We start from the raw sequence: 19,506 nt of genomic DNA, 5'->3' as shown, positions 1-19,506 counted from the left end.
TTACTGTAAGATATCTGTTGTCACGGTATCAAGTAGGCTGGGATGGTGCAAGATGGGCGGGGTTCACTTTAACTGTTGCCAGTCAGAATCATTTAAATGATTTTAACGAGTGGCCCAGCTATGGAGATTCATGGACACTTGCACGTCCACCATACCTATATTAATACACGTTTAACTTGGGTAGTATTTGTGTTATTTCGAGGCGATGTTTCTTGATCAAGCCCATTGCTTTCATAACATGTTTGAGATGGCAAAATGTTTTTGATTGAGACAGATTTTTTGAATTAATTTACTGGAATGTTCTTTTGTCGTAAGTACCCTGTTGCACTCCCCCTATCCTGAAATTCTCCCGTTAAAACCTAAACTATAATCTTGTGTTGATGTTCATTTCTTTCATATCTAATAGCTACATAAGTAAAGAAGTCTGGAAAAACACAGTAGATATCTGATGTAATCTACAGTACAATACTGTCGAAAACTGCAGTAATCTGCCGTACAAATTAAATTCAAATAAAAACAGCATTTAAGAAGGGTCCTATCTATTGTAATGGACACAATGTGGCCAGAGTGAATTTGAACCCCTCCCCCCACCCGACCTCATGCCCTCAGCCTACAGACACCAGAGCCCTGTTTTTCCTACAGGCACCAGGGCCTCTCCCTGCCCTCCCTGCCCTCCCTCCCTGCCCTCCCTGCCCTCCACGACCAGCACAAGACACCTCTGGGTTGTGGGACTACACCCCATCGTTTCCAGTCAGCGCCACGATTTTGTCATTCGTCCGGACTCGGACCTGTCACTGAGAGATACCTTGTAAGAAATCGGTGCTTCTCTGGGAGTAAATGACCTTTTATTCAAAAGCTCGGACTAAAACTGAGATAAGGGTGTGTCCGAGGGCCACGCAGCATTCATCTTTGACATGTGGTCATGTGTAGGCCGACTGTGTCCTTCCCGTAACAGACTTGATCTGAAATATCATTCAGATGTTCTCCAATCCGTCCTTCCCTACGTGAGGTTCTGTGTTCATGTCATTAGAACGCCCTCCAGACAGAACATTCTACAGCTCAGATGCTTCAGAGTTTGGCTTTCTGTTCTCACCCATCCCCACCAGAGGAATGAGAAAGCAGATTACAGGACTGCCCCCCCCCCCCCCCCCCCCCGCTTCATCAGTCTGTGCACATCTTCACCTGGGGAGAAGGGATTTCTGTCACGTGATTGATGGCAGGACCTGCATGTGATGGCCCTGTTATGGTCTCAGGAGCCGGAGCGAATCCGTCAGCTGCTCATGTAACATGCATGAGCCCCGCCCCCAACCAGCCTCGCCCCCGACCAGACGCAGTCTGGGAGACGAGCTCGCAGGCCCGGCGTCGTTCGGCGCCTCGGCCCTATCACCGCGGCGCATCGGAGAGGGGCAGATTAAGGATAGGTCCAGGGGTTTGCATGTGTGGGTCTGGATCAAACGGCGTCTCAGGGTAACCTATCAAAGCACGTTTGAAAAGGACCCCGAGGAAACTGTGTAGGTTCCTGATTCAGCAAGTAGGCTGCTTCATCTACGGCTTTCAGTCAACTACACTGCACATGAGATGGAGATTTAGAAATGGAGTGACACTACCTGACTTCACCCTAATAGAGGCTGGCTCTAGCCTTGTCTCTACGGCTCATTCCTCTGGTTTGAGCCTGAGAGTAGAGGATGCTGGGACATTGTGTTCGGTGAGGTCATTCGCTGCCAAGGGCAGCCACTGCAATAGGATAGAAAACCCAGAGCTGTTCATGGTGACCACACACACACGCACGCACACACACACGTAAAACACACACGTACATACAGAAAACAGCACACACACTCTTACTGTAAACCGGAATACTGGTGAAATTCCATCCTAGTAAACCTATGCAGCTTTTAGCCCGCGAGTGAGGGTTTTATCTGAAGATCTCAAAGTGATTAAGCTTGACGATGAGGTGGCAGTGTTGCCGTGGTTCCACACAGAGGGAAGGCTGGAGATGGGAGGGAGGGTGAGAGTCCTGCAGCAGAGAAGCCACGTTCTTTTGGCCCACAAATATTCCTCCAGTAAAGAGTTTGTGTTCGTGTTCATTTAAGCTCGCTGGACTTGAATGGGATGGTAGACCCTTTAATGGCGACTGGAATTGTTGGCATCAGTGTGGTGTTATTAATGACCTTCTCAACGAACAGTCACATTTCTTTACTCAGGTAGCACTGGCATTCATTTAAGGCTTTTGTCGAATTCAACTATTATAATGTTGAAGACATTTGATTGTGAGACATCTTTTATAAAGGTTAACCATGAATCAGCCAACATCAGAAGGACCTCGAAGTACTTTAAATATTTGTTACCCACCACTCTGACTGACTGTGAGATGCTATTTTTCGTTCTGATTTTCAGCTACTCGTCTGGTATCTCATGTGAATGATCTTTGTGGATTTGGAGTGAATCTGCTGAATCATATTCAGGTGGTCCGGAACTCATTGGTAGTCTTTTATTTCTTTACTGTAAATGTCTCAGACTGAGTTGTGACCTGACAGGAAATTAAGTCAGGGCTTCCCGCTGACAGCTCGGTGGAGCACACCGATGTTTATGGGTTTGGATTTTGCTCAGTTGAAACAACAGTCCTTGGATGTTTTCCCAGCTTTTGAGACAACTAAATCCTTTAAAATGAGTAATTGGATAATTCATACTTAGTCATTTGCCTTTGGTGTAGAGAGAATAGCTTGCAGTTTTACTGTAAGTGTCATTGCGAAAAATTCTTGACTTGCTGATCAGGCATTTCAGTAGGAGCACTTCTCTGCCAACAACTTCAGCCTCTAAATGAACCTGATGAGTGATTAGTCTGCATGGACTGAGTTCTGATCTCAGAGCTTTATATAGTTTGACAGAATGATATAGGCTAAAATGTGACCAAACATGCATACATCAAGGCTTGGGCCTGGGCACATGAGAAGAATCAAAAGGGTCAGGTTGCAACTGCTAAAGTTGTCCCTGGCCAGTAATCCTCCTTCTGATCAAGTAACGTTTGAACGTGATCAGAGATACAGTTACTTAAAGTTTACAGTCGGGTGACTCCGCCCAGAAACCTTGTTGTTTGGCAGTCAGAGATGATGAGAGAGAGACATAGAGAGAGAGACAGAGAGAGACAGAGAGAGACAGAGAGAGACAGAGAGAGACATAGAGAGCGAGAGACAGAGAGAGACAGAGAGAGACAGAGAGAGACAGAGAGAGACAGAGAGAGACAGAGAGAGACAGAGGGACAGATAGAAAATAAAGAGAGAGAGAAATAGAGAGATAGAAAGAGAGAGACAGAGACAGAGAGAGACAGAGATATAGAGGGGGAGGGATAGAAAGAAATAGAGAGAGAAATAGAGAGAGACAGAGAGAGAGAGAGAGAAAGAGAGAGAAAGAAAGAAAGAGATTAAAGATTAGGACACTACACCTTATGGAGCAGTGCTCTGGAATCAGGAAGTACAACACATTCCATAAACACACCTGAGGTGTGTCCTGAACCGTGTAGATATCTCCGATCCAGGGATGGACTGTCTGACAACTGGAAGAAATACAAAAGTTTTCCGGCTTGCTTTGCGTTCTGCAAGGAGAATACCTTAAAGTATTGAAGTTTCAAAACATTTTTGCACATGATTAAAGAAAGATCTGGCTGAGAATTGTTTTCATCTGAAATCAGTTCATAATAATTGCATTCTTTTATGATGATACATCAGTAAAACATTTGACTTTCAATTAAATAGTGAGTTGATTATCTCTTGCGGTGTCAATGAGCATGACCTCCATTCCAGATCTTCTCAAATTGCTAGTTGCTTTGCGACAGTTCAGGAAGGTCAGATGGATGTTCTCATGTTCGAGGGGAAAGAGGTCATTGCTTTAGCTTTCAGGTTAATGAAAGATTAAATTGCTATTGGATTGGAAGGTAACGGATCTGTGTAAGAAATATTAACAAGCCTGCATCTTGACGACAATACACACAATTCATATAATAAATTAAAACCCTAGTACATTAACACTATAGTACATTAACACTATAGTACATTAACAACAATCAACATAGGTCACCCTAGAATGTTGAAGGAATTCTCAGAATCAAATCCATCGTCGTTTCACACACAGATCACTGACATGTCGTGTCACTGTTTCCTAAAAAATACTCCCTGATCTCTCACAATCTGAGTTGGACATTTTTCTTTATGCTCAGCTTTCGCGTGTGAACAAACAGAAGCCTCCTCTCAATGCTGCTGACTCCCATTGCGAGGGAGGACATGTCAGAAGGCTGTGTGTGGAGGTGTGGACGAGGGGACGAGGGGACGCGGGGCGTGTCCTAGTGTTCAGAGACCAAGCCTCCGTTTGGTGGCCTGATTGATGCATTGACGTTTCTAAGACTGTCTCGTGTTGAATATGTAATTGATCACAGATTTCCTCCCACATTCATGAGCTGTGGGAGAAATAAGACAGGAGGTTGCATCGTCTGGGGAATTTGGTGAGGCAGCAAGTGAGGCAGCAAGTGAGGCAGCAACGGTCGATCAATCAATAGCCCAATAGAGCTTCATCTTCCTAATTGGCAATTTGCTCTAAGCCGGGAAAAAAAAACATACATTAAAAGCACATATTCTCTAGCGACTTGAATAAGATACAGCAGACAGAATACGGCCCAGTTGGATCTTTGTAAAAAGAAGTAGCTGGGTGCTTCAGAACCGTGTGTGTGTGTGTGTATCGAGCCACACTTCACACTTGCTGTTATGTATTGATTAAATGACTCATGGATTTCTGGGAATTGGTTATGTTGAAATGGCTTGAAAAGGCCTTGGCAGCTACTGCAACCTGTCTGTTTCTCATCTGTGATTCCCCGGGGAGGCAGAGCTGGGGGGGGGGGGGGGGGGGGGGGGGGGGGGGCAGGGTCTGGAGAACCTGAGTCAGAGCTATGGTGTACAGTCTAATGCCCACATTGTTCACATTTCCTGGCTCACATACAGTCCTGGGCAAAAGTCTTGGGCACAACAAAAAAGTTAAAAAAAAAAAACGCTACACAAAATAATTCAACGAAAAAGCAGAATAGAGAAGCAAGAATACAGAAGCCACATTTTTTTTATTCGAGACAATATTAATGTACAAATTCTTAGGTTACATAATCAGTTTTAACCTTATTTTACACTATTTTGACAAAATAGTGAATTGTTTATGTTCAATAATTGTGGTCTGGACTCCATACTAGGGTTTGGAGTTGATGTTGAGATTATTGAGCACCACACTTCTGTGTGTCCCTCCACAAGTGTGCTGATGACAACCTGTGACAAGAGCCATCAGACCAGATCTATTTTGGTTCAATAAATTCATTTGAATATATAGATATAACTGCCATTTTGTTAGTTGTTCCCTAATATTACTTCCGCTAATTGGATTCATGTGCTATTCAATCGATGAATACATTGATTTGAGAAGCTTTTCAAATTTAATGAATTCACAATTAGCTCCTACTCTATGCTTGATGTTTTCCCGTGCAAATAATCACTACTGTGTCAATGCTCCTCTCTGGTTTGTTAGACTTGTTGTGAACAAGTTCATGGAGTTGTAGTCCAGTCTTTAGCAGTCCCACATCTGGGAGTTGTAGTCCAGTCTTTAGCAGTCCCACATCTGGGAGTTGTAGTCCAGTCTTTAGCAGTCCCACATCTGGGAATTGTAGTCCAGTCTTTCCCATGGCCTGACTCACATGGCTCTCACATCCTGACCTTGTTTGTTACTTCACTTAAGATGCTCCCCTGGGTTTACGCTGAGTCAGTCTAGAAGCCTTGCGTTCATTTCGGAGGATCCCTGCTCCGTTCTTCCTCCATTTTATCCCAAGAAACTCATGCAGCGGAGGAATGTCAGAATGTCGGTTGATAAAAAAAACAAAAAACCATCAACATGGAGAGTGAATAACAAAGCTAACACGATCCAACTGACAAACGTACAAACAAACAAAACTCGTTTTTCTTCCGGTCGGGAGATGGGGTGGATGGAGACTTGGCATCTCTGGATGTTGGCCAGCCGTGTCCTCCTTCCCTCCATCTCTCCATTCATCCCTCTTTTCCTCCATCTCTCCTCCATCTCTCCATCTCGCCATCCATCCATCCCCCCTTCCCTCCATCTCTCCTCCATCCCCCCTTCCCTCCATCTCTCCATCCATCCTTCCATCTCTCCATCCATCCCTCCATCCCTCCTCCATCCCTCATTTTATCCATCCCTCCATCTCTCTTCCATCCCTCCATCTCTCCATCCATCCCTCCATCCATCCATCTCTCCTCCATCCCTCCTTCCTTCATCTCTCCTCCATCCCTCCTTCCCTCCATCTTTCCTCCATCCATCCATCTCTCCTCCTTCCATCCCTCCTTCCCTCCATCCCTCCATCCCTCTTTCACTCCATCTCTCCATCCATCCCTCCATCTCTCTTCCATCCCTCCATCTCTCCATCCATCCCTCCATCCATCCATCTCTCCTCCATCCCTCCTTCCTTCATCTCTCCTCCATCCCTCCTTCCCTCCATCTTTCCTCCATCCATCCATCTCTCCTCCATCCATCCCTCCTTCCGTCCATCCCTCCATCCCTCCTTCACTCCATCTCTCCATCCATCCCTCCATTCCTCCATCTCTCTTCCATCCCTCCATCTCTCCTCCATCCCTCCATTTATTCATCCCTCCATTCTTCCATCCCTCTCTCCATCCCTCCATCCCTAGAAGTTACCAGGATGAGTTGATGGTTGGATGATGCCTGTCCAATCGCACAGATGGACCTATGGGGAGTGCAAGATGCATGTGGCATTAGTATTCACCCCCGCACCTGAGGCCACCCAGCCTTATATAACTCTGGCTGACAGGGAGCTGAAAGGTGGGGTTGTGATGGAGGGGTAAAGGGTGGGTACAGTGATGACCCAGGAGATGGATCGTCATTCCTGTCCTCACATGAAAATTAGAACACATTTTTTTTTTTTTTTTTCATCGCTTTTTTTTTGAGAGATGGTAACAGATGCTGTTTAACCCACATCCTGTGTGGTAGCTACAACCACTCTCCCTTCCCCCACATGCTCTCTCCATCTCCCTCTCTCTCTCTCACTCTCACTCCCATCCCCTCCCCCACCCTCTCTCTTCCTCCTCCTCTTCTGTCCCCTCCCCCACAGCCTCTCCTCTCTCTTGACCCCTCCCTCCTCCTCTCCCCTCCTTCCCTCTCCTCGCTGCAGGGCTGAAACAGTCAGAGTGCAGTCAGTCAAATTAATCAGATTAATACGCACACAAACACACGGATATACACATATGTGTACTCATTCTGACTAACAGGCATGCGTCCCTCGTACAGAGAGAGAGTGTTAAGTGAGCCAGTGGATGAAGCTCCCCTGTAACGTCATCCGCTCAGGACGACACCCAGACACACCGGGCTCCTGCCAGCTTGGCCGGGCGCGTGGACCATCCCGTCGCGTCACAAGTCCTGGAGGAGGAGCTGCCGTTGACGGGGGCATCAGAAGCTTGTTGCCCCAGAGTAGAACGGGGTAGAATCATGTCACACATCACAATACAAGGCGAAGAGAGATTGCCTGCCTTCGACGCAGTCCTCGACCGCTTGTGGGAAGCCGGGAGCGTGTCGGTCGGTTTACTGGGGACATGCTCCTGGTCTTCCTGCTCATAAGGAAGGTTAGACCTTTGAGCTGAGGGGTTTGCGCTGGCGTGGTCGACTGTCATCTTGGCGTTGGCGTGTAGGAGGCGATCAATAATGGATGGGATGGGCTGCCATGCAAGGTGTGGGTTTATGAATGATGTTGGTTAACTGCGTACAGTATTTGTACTCGCAGTATGCATTTTTATGTCTTCTTTTAATATACACCCCCCCCACTCCATCCTTCTCTCTCTCTCTCTCTCTCTCTCTCTCTCTCTCTCTCTCTCTCTCTCTCTCTCTCTCTCTCTCTCTCTCTCTCTCTCTCTCTGTCTCTCTCTCTCTCTCTCTCTGTCTCTCTCTCTTTCTCTATCTCTCTCTCTCTCTCTCTCTGTCTCTCTCTCTTTCTCTATCTCTCTCTCTCTCTCTCTCTCAACATACACACACCGCCACATACATTCACACAAAGTGCCGAGAGGGATAATTCGTGTTGTATTTTACGTGGACATATTTACTGCAGAGCCAATGTCATGTCCTTTGGTTGGGTCCAGCCCTCTGCGACTGCACCCTCGCTCCCCTCTGCTCCTCCAGACAGACAATATGAGATGGAGTCGGCTCTCAATTCATCCAAAGCAGCTGGTTACGTTGTCAACACGGTAGATGAATAAGCCACCGATTCAATATTTGCTCATTTCACAGCTAGAGAGAAGCTAGACTCGTTTTTTTTTTTACAGAAGCTCGGAAACGGTTCTTTTTTTAAACCCGTACTCGAATAACTAAAACTTAGGTTGAGACAATTACGGTCTAGGCTTAAATCGTTCTGTTCTAAACGGTTCTGGTGTTCATCTTGGGTGTCAGTATTCTGACATGCTTGTGGTGTTACTATATGATGGCCATAAATTCCAACACACCTCAAACCACAGTAACAGTAAAGAGAAATACACACACACAAACACACACTCTACAGTCGTTGTAGTGTTTACCTGCACCTGACTGTATGTATAGTATCTCAGTAACTAAATTTTGACAGCAAGATTGTACATTAGACCGCAGGCTGGATTCTTGGCGAGAATCTTCATAAATATACCATGACTGAAACGTTTTCCACTCTGAGAGAAAAACTCTGTTCAGCTCCGAAGGCTGGAGCTTCCACTGTGCTACTCTGGCATGCATGAGGCCAGGCTTCTGACTGCACAGGGGTGAGTGGAATACACCCCACTCTTCATCTGGGTCACCCAGTCAACACCCAGTACCACAGTATCCCTGCTTCACCCAGTCAACACCCAGTACCACAGTATCCCTGCTTCACCCAGTCAACACCCAGTACCACAGTATCCCTGCTTCACCCAGTCAACACCCAGTACCACAGTATCCCTGCTTCACCCAGTCAACACCCAGTACCACAGTATCCCTGCTTCACCCAGTCAACACCCAGTACCACAGTATCCCTGCTTCACCCAGTCAGCACCCAGTACCACAGTATCCCTGCTTCACCCAGTCAACACCCAGTACCACAGCATCACTGCTTCACCCAGTCAACACCCAGTACCACATCATCCCTGCTTCACCCAGTTGTTTGTGCCGACTTTGTTTACTACAGTTTTCAGCTACGAGGGGCTGACTTTGAGCTTGCTGAGCAGGATTGTGTTACGGTCCAGGATGCTGTGTGCTGTCCTGTGGCAGGCCAGGTGGAGGAAAGGCCTCGAAGCACCATCAGGGTTCCCCTGGGAACACGTTCTGATGGTTCCCCCCAGAGCCCGTCCAGTCCCTGACTCCATGCCTGGCTGTTCTGCCGTCAGCCCAGCGCTGTCGTACGATGACTGACTGGGCCTTCAGATTCAAACACACACTCGTGGATTTCACACTCATTCAGGGTGATCCGAAAATCACTCGTCAATGCATTGTATGGTGTTTGGTCTCTGCTCCGTGTTTGAACGAATTTCAGTTAGTTCCATCCTGACGTTCATGTATTTCCAAATCTTTTTGACCATTTGTGTGAGCAGTATAAATTGCTCCAGCGAGAGTGTAGTTGCAGATGTGACTCCAGCGAAGCCCTCTTTTAGACCTCATCTACACCTTATCTAGGACGTCCAGACACCTCATGCCCAGCTCAGCCACGTCCCATAATAGGCACCGCTATACTCCTATTGCACCGCTTTCCCAGTTACCTTTGGTTACTGTAAGGCCAAGGTTCCGTCTTTGTGGGAAGCTGTTGCGGCGTCCTGGCCCAGTCATCCCGCTCACCGCCCAGGAGGCTGGAGCGGTGAGCGGGCACAGAACAGAGCATGTTGGCAAGCTGAGGGTGGAGATGCTGCCATGGGGCCTGTGGGGGTGTGTGTGTGTGTGTGCATGTGACTGTTTGTGTGTGTGTGTCTGTGTGAGTGTGTGACTGTTTGTGTGTGTGTGACTGTGTTTGTGTGTGTGTGGTGGGGATGGGGAGGGGTGGAGGATGTCGACGGGGTACTGCTGAGTCTGGGTGGGGTTAGGAAACAGACAAATATAGCCTCTCTGCTGCTGTAGGGAACCCGACTGTGGCCCGGGAAATGCTGACAGGCGCTGAATGACCCGTGTTTTCTGTCATTCAGCAGACAGATTCATCCCTGTTCAACAGCAGATTGAGTTCACTGACATTACTCATCATGTGCTTTATTAACAGGTGATACCTCTTTGAACAGGTGAGACCTTCATATACAGTGTGGATACACTTTGGTTGCACTGTAAAAACAAAAACTAAAATAGCACTGTAAAGTGTTAATCATATGGGGATAATATGGTGATGAAATCACATGAGTTATTAATTGAAGTAAACCGCTTTAGAAATAGGAAACTGGAGCAGTTGATATTCACAGAATCACTAAAGCTGAATGTTGACATGGATCCCTGTATGTGTGTCTCTCTGTTGTTATGTGAGCTAAACACACACAAACACATATGCACACGTACAAACCCACTTGCATGCACACACACAATCTGGGACTGGTGTGAGGTGATTGCTCGCAAACAAATGTGTCTGCTTAAGCTATTTATGGAAATATTGATTCTCTAGCATGTAGCCAAGATAGTCGCATGATACGAGGTGGTGGAAGGACTCGGAACAATAATAGATATCACGAATAGTGAAACATCAGCTATTGGTCTGATAATGTAAATATTTTCAGAATCATAGTCTGGACGATTGCCTGATATGAATCTCAATGGTTTTTCCCTTGGAGTCCCTTTTGAAAATGTATTCCATCTGTAGTATTTTTAGTCCACATGTAGGCTCCTTTTCACCCGTGCTTGTTTGAGTGGGTGTGTATCTTTGTTGCTGGTTAACAAGAAATGGCAGAGTTAATCCAGAATTAGCCTATCGGTTAAATTCGAGGATTTGAACTGTAATAAATCGGCTATAATGATTCCTGGTCGAACCTGGGGCTCCTTCAGTTCTGTGTGGCAGCAACTGGGGTGTTGATGTGCAGAACCCGGCTAGATCTGCTTTAGCTGTTGAATAATGCAGAGGAAATGGACAGAATATTTTACCTCAGGGGAGGAAGAGATCTGATTATCATCAGCACCGTCGGGAATACACGGATGGAACCGAGAACTGTTAAAGAGGAGAAGCTTCTGTGACGATGTGAAAGTTTCAACTTTTAGCCGTTTCCCCCGCTACTTTGAGATCACAGAATCAGAGTCATGTTTTTTTTGTCGTGTTTTGACATTAATTAGAAGTCATCCATAAAACGTTAAGTAGGCACCGACCTAAACAACATATACGGAGACACAAACCGTAGTGATCTTAGTCTATGTGCAGCCTTTCTCGACCCTGGTCCTCAGGGACCCCCTGTCCTGCATGTTTCTAGATGTTTCCCTGCTCCAACACACCTGGTTCAGATGAACGGGTCGTTACCAGGCTTCTGCAGAGCTGGATAACGACCCGTTCATTTGAATCAGGTGTGCTGGAGCAGGGAAACATCTAGAACATGTAGGACAGGGGGTCCCTGAGGACCAGGGTTGGGCACCACTGGTGTAACACGCCCCGGTACAGCAAAGGCCTGAGACTGGGAGCCGCATTCTCAGTCCCACACATGCAGATGATAGGCTGTTTCAGAACCGTGGCCCCTGATGGGAACCCAGCGCGGCGTGGCCCCACACAGACTCTCCTGACAGAGGGCCACGCTTCCTGTGTCAGCGCCGCGGCTTGTTGACTCTGATTGAACATCGTACGGTTCTCTCGCTTAGATGTTCGCGCGGCTCTGCGAGACTGCTCCCCTTCTTAAGGCGGTCCTGCCTTCGTCACACCGCACAGATGGAACAGAGTTTTTTACGTTTACATTTAGTCAGTTAGCAGACGCTCTTATCCAGAGCGACTTACAGTAAGTACAGGACAATCTCCCCGAGGCAAGTAGGGTGAAGTGCCTTGCCCAACGACACAACGTCATTTGGCATGGCCGGGAATCGAACCAACAACCCTTTGATTACTAACCCGACTCCCTAACCACTCAGCCACCTGACCTTTTGGTTGCCCACAGAGTCCATGTGCAGGGGTTGTTGCACATAGAGCGTCCGTTTTATTCTCGCTGTGAGGGGGTGTTCAAAGATTCTCATTTGTGCTCAAGAGGGATTTCTCTTAAGTAGCTAAAGCTCATCTTTCCAGGATAAGACTCCTTTGAGATTATTCCATTACACAACCTCATGCGCGAACTCGTTGCCTTTTGGCCAAAACCCTGTCTTTTGTCGTGTGAGCGGTGCGGCGGACGTCATCGTAAATGCGCGTGTGAACGCGTACGCTTCAACTGAGGTCTGACTGAGGCCGCTTCTCTCACGGCAGGCTGGCTGACTTGAGTGTGTCTCGGGGGCAGAGGGTGACGGTGGAGACCAGGGCCTCAGTCTGCTGCCTGGAGGCCGGGGGGCTGGAGCTGAAGTCTTGCTCTAGGGGCTGGTTGGAACAGGGGCAGGGGCGGTGGAGACCAGGGACACAGTCTGCAGCCCGGAGGCTGGGTAAAGAGAGGCTCACCAGCATCTGAAGGCACCTAAGGGTTGACTGTCCATTACCATCAGGACTGCAGCAGTCCAGTCCCACGCCCAGCGGTGCCTGAGTCTGCAGGCTGAGTTCCACCCCTCCCCTCCCCGCTCCCCCTCCTCCCTCCCCCCCTTCCCCCCTCCCCACTCCCCCTCCTCCCCGCTCCCCCTCCCCGCTCCCCCTCCCCCCTCCGCCCTCCCCCCCTCCCCCGCTCCCCCCCCTCCGTCCGCTCTGCCCTGGCTGTCGGCTGACAGGATGCTGGAAGGAATCGGCTCTCGTCCCGTCTGGCCAGCAGACACAGCAGCAAGGACCGAACATACAAGCTTCATTCCCCCAGTGCAGCTGCCATTTTATAAATTCCTCTGTTTGCCAACAGATGACAGCTCAATTTCTGCTCTTCCACGTTCTAGTCTGCGTGGAGAGATAATGAAATGGCTGTTTCGGACCTTTGTACGACCTCGCAGTTGGAAGCTTTGCCGATTGTTTATGATACTTGTGTTAAATTCTTGTGTTGTGTCATGGTCGGCTCCGTGGAAGTGGGAAGACAACATGGCTACAAGCCCCTGGTCTATCTCAGACCAGTGCCCTGGAGCTGGTGATTGTACATCAGCACGGGAACAAGACCTCTATGGGTGTTCGTCACCGCAGACCAAACACAGGCATAACCCTGCCTTTCCACCGCCATTTATCTCCCTCTTTTACTCTCTCTCTCTTTATTACTTGCTGTCTCTCTGTCTTTTTCTTTCTCTATCCCCCTTTTTTACTCCCTCCCTCTCTCTCTCTCTCTCTCTCTCTCTCTCTCTCTCTCTCTCTTTCTCTCTCTCATTCTCTCTCTCTCTCTCCCCCTGTCTGTGTCTGTCCCTCTCTCTCTCTCTCTCTCTCTCTCTCTCATTCTCCCTCTCTCTCTCCCCCTGTCTGTCTCTGTCTGTCTCTCTCTCTCTTTCCTCTCTCCTGACCTTCCTCTGGTCAGTGATGGAGCGAGCGTCACCCCATGTCGTCGAGGGGCCCGGTGCGTGTGTGACGTTGGGTTCGACCAGACGTTTTCTCCTGGGTCACTCCCAATCCATCACCCAGTGTGACCGCCGACAGCCCCAGCATCGCAACCACCCCGTGTTCCGGTCCAAACTCAATCTCCAACCCCCCCCCCCCCCTCCCCATTCTCCACACGAGTATAATATACATCAACCCTTCTGTCCTCCTCCCCCTCTAACTTGAACACCCTGTCACCGTGTATAGACGCTGCTGTGTTATCTGGAGTGTACACAGGACGCCATGTTGAGAGAGCGTGTACACAGAGTTCAACCCCAACCAGGGTGACGCGTGGGCAGAGTTTAACGCTGTCCCCCTCTTTCCCTCCCCCGTGCTCCAGGCCAAGGACAGCGATGACGATGAGGAGGTTGTCCAGGTGGACCGAGATCACTTCATGGATGAGTTCTTTGAGCAGGTGAGTGAGACCACGTCTAGGAACGACAGTGACTTTCATAACAGTGAACTTAACAGCTGCTGATGACGTATAGCTGGAGGATATGAACTGCGTTTAATGAGCTTGAAGCATTTGAACGTGCAGCCTTCGTTCCCTGGTTACAACAGTTATTACAGGATGCTGCACAGGCTTAAGAACAAGTTACCACACAGGAAACACGCTTTCTATTAAATCAACCGGTTTATTGGCAAATTATTACAAATGCAGTGTTACATTTCAGATGACCTTCAGGAGCCAGACACTAACCTTCCAGTGGGCGAAAGCTTCAGTCCAGCTAGCATCTGACTGAGTTCCACTGCGTGTCAGTGTATTAGCATCACAGACAAGTATTTTTGGAGCTGTTTGGGAGGATTGAACCAGAGGATGTCACTGTAACTGCCCTAGTACTCGTGCCCATGTACCAAGGACATGTGCTTTGAGGCAAAGGGGAGGAGCTGGGCATGCAAATAGAGCAGAACCCTGTTTGGTGTGTTCTAACAGGGGAAATGGGAGTGATTTGCATGCTAATTGGTGAACCAGTAGCGGGCATGTTAATGAGAGAATGTGTGTGTGTGTATGTGTGATACAAAAGAGATAAAGAGAGAGAGAGAGGAAAAGAGAGTGAGTGAGAGGGAGTAAAATAGAGAGTGAGAGATAGTGAGAGAGAGAGAGTGTGTGTGTGTTGGGGGGGGGGGGGGTCGTAACAGCGTCCGAGTCCTTCCCCTAGGTTTCTCGTGTTTTTGTCCAGAGCACCAGAGACGTTGACCTTTCTCTCCCTAATGCCGTGAGACTGCAGTGCCTCCATGCCGTCAGCAGTGGCGACTGTAGACTGTGGAGATGCATACTGTTCATGTTGACCTCCAGCTGCCTCGGACCACCTTGCAACACTCACCATGTCTCGTACCGACTGCTCCTACAAACCGCTGTTCTTCCCAAAGAACCTGTTTCGACTAGACTTCTTTAATCTTTGCTGTTGAAGGACAGTTACTATAGACAACTTATGTAATAGCTTTTTATTAACCTGATTAGACTCTATCGGTAGTCAGTGCAGCAATGAACAGACTTAACTGTCCCCAATATTGGTGTTGAATTGCCTTTCAATCAACCGTTGCAGATGAGAAACCAAGCGAGCCCCCTCTCTGGCCAATCAATGTTTTTTGTTTTGGTTTCACAGCACGATCACGAGGCAGGAGAGTGAATCAGCGGGTTTTAAGACCCAGGAGGGTTGTAATTCTAAACACCTGCCCTGCAAGGCTGCTGGGTAGTGTAGTCATTAAACCAGGCTTAGATGTACTCTTCTCCACCTTCAGAGCTGGCATCAACTCAACTTGCTCAACTTGTGTCAAGAGCACAGGAGGAAATCTGTTTTGTTATTTTTCAAACCAAGCCTAGCAGGAATCCGGAAGGTGGATAAGATGATCTTGGGCAAAGCCTGTTTTTGGTTATAAGTGTAATAGTCAGTGGAAGCTGCCCTGGCTTATGCAGAAGTATTCACACAGTCACACTGTGGAGCGGTCTGCCATGTCTGTATCAGGATGGGGCTTCTGGACCCTGGATAGCAGAGGGGATGAAGTGCTGTGGGAGGCCTCCTCCTGCCACAGACAGGGTTCTGGGATCCAGAGCGCAGCAGATATTAGAATATCTGCTGCTGTCTGCAAATAAAGCAAAAACATAGTTGCCAGCTAAAATACTCCAACACAGTCTTTTCCCTGAAATGTCCCCACATCCACAATACAGCACACATGGAGCCAGAGATAAGCAAACATGAGATTAGAAAACACTCTTTATTCATCTCCAGGTGGGGAAATTCTGGAGGTAAGATAAAGAGATTCACAGATGCACAGATACACCCTGCAAAACCCTTTCCTCCATCACAGAACCGTACAGAATGAAGCTCAGAATGATGCTCAGAATGATGCTCAGAATGATGCCAAAATGAAGGATTCCACGTCTGCTCAACACGACCAGGACCATCCCAGGTTCTCGTGTACAACCAGGAGAACGCAGCTCTGGAGGTTATGATCATGAGCAGCACGTCGCTGGCCTGAGGGCTGAGATCCCAGGGTGCTCCCTGTCAGTCAGCCAGCCCATACAGCCAATCCACTGGCTCCTCCTGCCAGCCAATCCACTGGCTCCTCCTGCCAGCCAATCCACTGGCTTCTCCTGCCAGCCAATCCACTGGCTCCTCCTGCCAGCCAATCCACTGGTTCCTCCTGCCAGCCAATCCACTGTCTCCTCCTGCCAGCCAATCCACTGGCTCCTCCTGCCAGCCAATCCACTGGTTCCTCCTGCCAGTCGATGACTCAGCATCTGACTCCCTGGCTGTGGCAGGGTCTGTAGGCCTTGTGTCTCCCACACAACACAGACCTATACTGTGCCGGTGAGGAGAGCTCAGGTCGAGATGAGAAAAAAGCTTCTAATGTCCAATTATGAGGATGAAACAGGAAACAGGAAATGCTTGTTTTCGGCTCTGGCTTCCACAGTTGATGTCAATCAGTTGAAACTTGGATCCAATCAAATCAAATGTATTTGTGTAGCCTGCTTCGCAAGCAATGTCAGAGGGCTTCACATACACCTATAGAACTGCCCCTCAGCCAACCTAAACCCTCAAGAATATGGAACATACAGTACCCACACACACACACGCACACACACACACACAAACACACACACACACACACAGGGTATCCTGCAGGTGAGCTGATACGCTGATGTTTCCTGTGCAGGTGGAAGAGATCCGGGGCTGTATAGAGAAGCTGTCAGAGGATGTGGAACAGGTTAAGAAGCAGCACAGCGCCATCTTGGCAGCGCCCAATCCTGACGAAAGTAAGTCCCGGCCAATCGCACGCTTTCCCTCGGTCCACGCACACAACTAAACACATACCGTAAATCATCATCCATAGAACTGACCCAGTTATTATTATTAGCTCACAATGTGGAGTTTCATTTGCAGTTTTGCTTTCCAATTGTGTGATAGCACCAACTGCAGTAGCAAAACAACAACAAGAACGTATCGCTACTCAGATATATACCATGTAGGTACAAAAATACAAACAGGGTCTTAAACTCTCAGATGTGAAAAAGTCATTTGGAACCGTAGGACAGAAACCTAGAACTGGATTGAAACTGTGCGTTGGTGTGTATAGTCATACATGGACAATGTATTTACATAAATAAAATAGATGAAGAATGCATTTATGACGTTTCTGATCCTGTATTGGCTGCTAAAATAAGTCAACATGCACTATTGCACTCATGAGCAGCATCGATGCTCCATAAACGTTTAACAAGCTTTAATGATCAAACTACAATATTCTCTTGAATATTAAATGATGGTCCTCTGCGGGGGTTTTTTCTCACCAAATGGGTTAGATACATCTCATCATATTGCTCTGTAACTACAGCTTCTAAAATCAGACTATACTCTTCACATTAAAACCAAAACTGCCTCTGTCGTCTAGTGGAAAACCATGAAAGAGAAAGCCAGATATTTTATCCAGAAAATGGCTTCTTTATAATGATCTGCTTTGTGAGATGAGATGTCCCGAACAGTTTTCTGTGACCTAGACTGCATGTGACTCAACTGGATTGAGCTAACCTCTCAGGGCTAACACCAGGGCCTCATCAGACGTCTTTCATGGCTAGCTCTAGCTTCAGTCAGACAGGCGCTGGGCGATTCACCCTGTACGGCACTCTCCCCCATCACGGAATCGTCCAGAATTATGCTCCGTTTCAGGTGCACCAGATTATGCATGCAGCGCCAGCCTCGCATTGTGTTTGCATGCTCTTTCTGCCTTATGATTTCAACATTTTATATGTGGTGTTCTGCACGTTCATGTCCTATGTTATGTGGTCCATTTATGAGAATGCAGTTTTTTTCTTCTTCTTTTGTCTGTTTTTCCTTCTTGTCTTTTCACCCTTCGTCTTTCCATGCATGCGTCATGAAGAAGTCGCCTCAGCGGACTAGTTATTGGCGATGAGTGTTCGTGAGTTAAGTGGTTACTGATTGTCCTGTGCTGTGTATTGTTGATGTCTGGTTTTAATGTATTTTATATATTACTTCTTCATATAATGAAATTAGAATTAATATCTGTTCATAACATTCAATTAATTATTGAACTAGCATAGCACACAATGTGAATTGTTCCTTTATATATTTAAAACATCTGGATGCTCTATAGAACAATTTAAAATGCATCCTAATGTACATTATTGAATAATGCATGCTGGGACATGTAGGCTACTATGCGGATGCACGCCTTCGAGCATCTGTCAGAACCAAATTTAGCAGACAAATTCAGCTTCTACTAAGCTATTTTCTAATGAATTGTGAATGGGGCGGTCTATAATCAGAGTAGATTTAGCAAAGGGACAACAAGGAAACGTTCTTCTCTCTCTTTACCTTTTCTCTCTCTTTCTCTCTTTTTCTGTTGCTCTCTTTCTCTATTATCTCTCTCTTTCTCTGTCTTTCTCTCTCTTTTAATTCTTTTCCCAACGTTGTCCTTACGGCATTAAAAAAAGTACATGGAAATCCTGACAATGCCCTATAAATGTGAAGGTTATACAGAAATCAATCCTCACATTAGTCCGGAAGGAACAACCCCAACTTCAACAGCTGAACTCGATCAATACACCCCTGGCTCAGAAGACTTCTTACGGGGCCGCAGCCCAGATCTACTGTTGAAGTTCTTTGTAGGTTTATCTGACGTATGATTGTTTACCTAGCTACCCGAGTGAGGAGGTATTAGTCTCAAAAAGCCCAAATCTATAAACCAAGCCTGGAGAACTCCAGTAGAGAGAAGTGAGGCGTGTTAAAGGGGCGCTGGCTACCCAGGGCCCCAGTGAGCAGGCGTGTTAAAGGGGCGCTGGCTACCCAGGGCCCCAGTGAGCAGGCGTGTTAAAGGGGCGCTGGCTACCCAGGGCCCCAGTGAGCAGGCGTGTTAAAGGGGCGCTGGCTACCCAGGGCCCCAGTGAGCAGGCGTGTTAAAGGGGCGCTGGCTACCCAGGGCCCCAGTGAGCAGGCGTGTTAAAGGGGCGCTGGCTACCCAGGGCCCCAGTGAGCAGGCGTGTTAAAGGGGCGCTGGCTACCTAGGGCCCCAGTGAGCAGGCGTGTTAAAGGGGCGCTGGCTACCCAGGGCCCCAGTGAGCAGGCGTGTTAAAGGGGCGCTGGCTACCCAGGGCCCCAGTGGGGGGACGGGCCCTCCAAAAGCTTTGAATTAAAATATGTGAATTAAAAAACAGACATAACCAAAAAGGGGAGGGGCCCAAACAGCTCTGCGACGCCCCTGAGTGTGTGTGTAGTCACGGCAGGAGTGTGGAGAGATCTAGCTGCAGGTGCCGCTCCTAGACAGCAGTATTGACCCGTGTGGAGGTGTTGCTGTGTGCAAATATGAGTTGTCAGTTCAGTGACATA

At 47.8% G+C, this 19,506-nt stretch overlaps 1 protein-coding gene across 1 annotated transcript in view; it reads left to right on the top strand.

Annotated features, from left to right (window-relative positions):
• Positions 1 to 19,506, top strand: part of stx1b (syntaxin 1B) — a 32,629-nt gene that overhangs the window by 2,778 nt on the left and 10,345 nt on the right. The window contains exons 2-3 of the mRNA XM_047038509.1: positions 14,001 to 14,075; positions 16,820 to 16,919. Of these exons, the coding sequence (XP_046894465.1) occupies positions 14,001 to 14,075; positions 16,820 to 16,919 (175 nt within the window). The remainder of the gene's footprint in view (positions 1 to 14,000; positions 14,076 to 16,819; positions 16,920 to 19,506) is intronic.

Source organism: Hypomesus transpacificus, chromosome 17 (assembly GCF_021917145.1).
Source record: "Hypomesus transpacificus isolate Combined female chromosome 17, fHypTra1, whole genome shotgun sequence".
NCBI classification, from domain to species: domain Eukaryota; kingdom Metazoa; phylum Chordata; class Actinopteri; order Osmeriformes; family Osmeridae; genus Hypomesus; species Hypomesus transpacificus.
The sequence above is the reverse complement of the archived record's forward strand: the minus strand, read 5'-3'. Positions and strand labels throughout refer to the sequence as shown.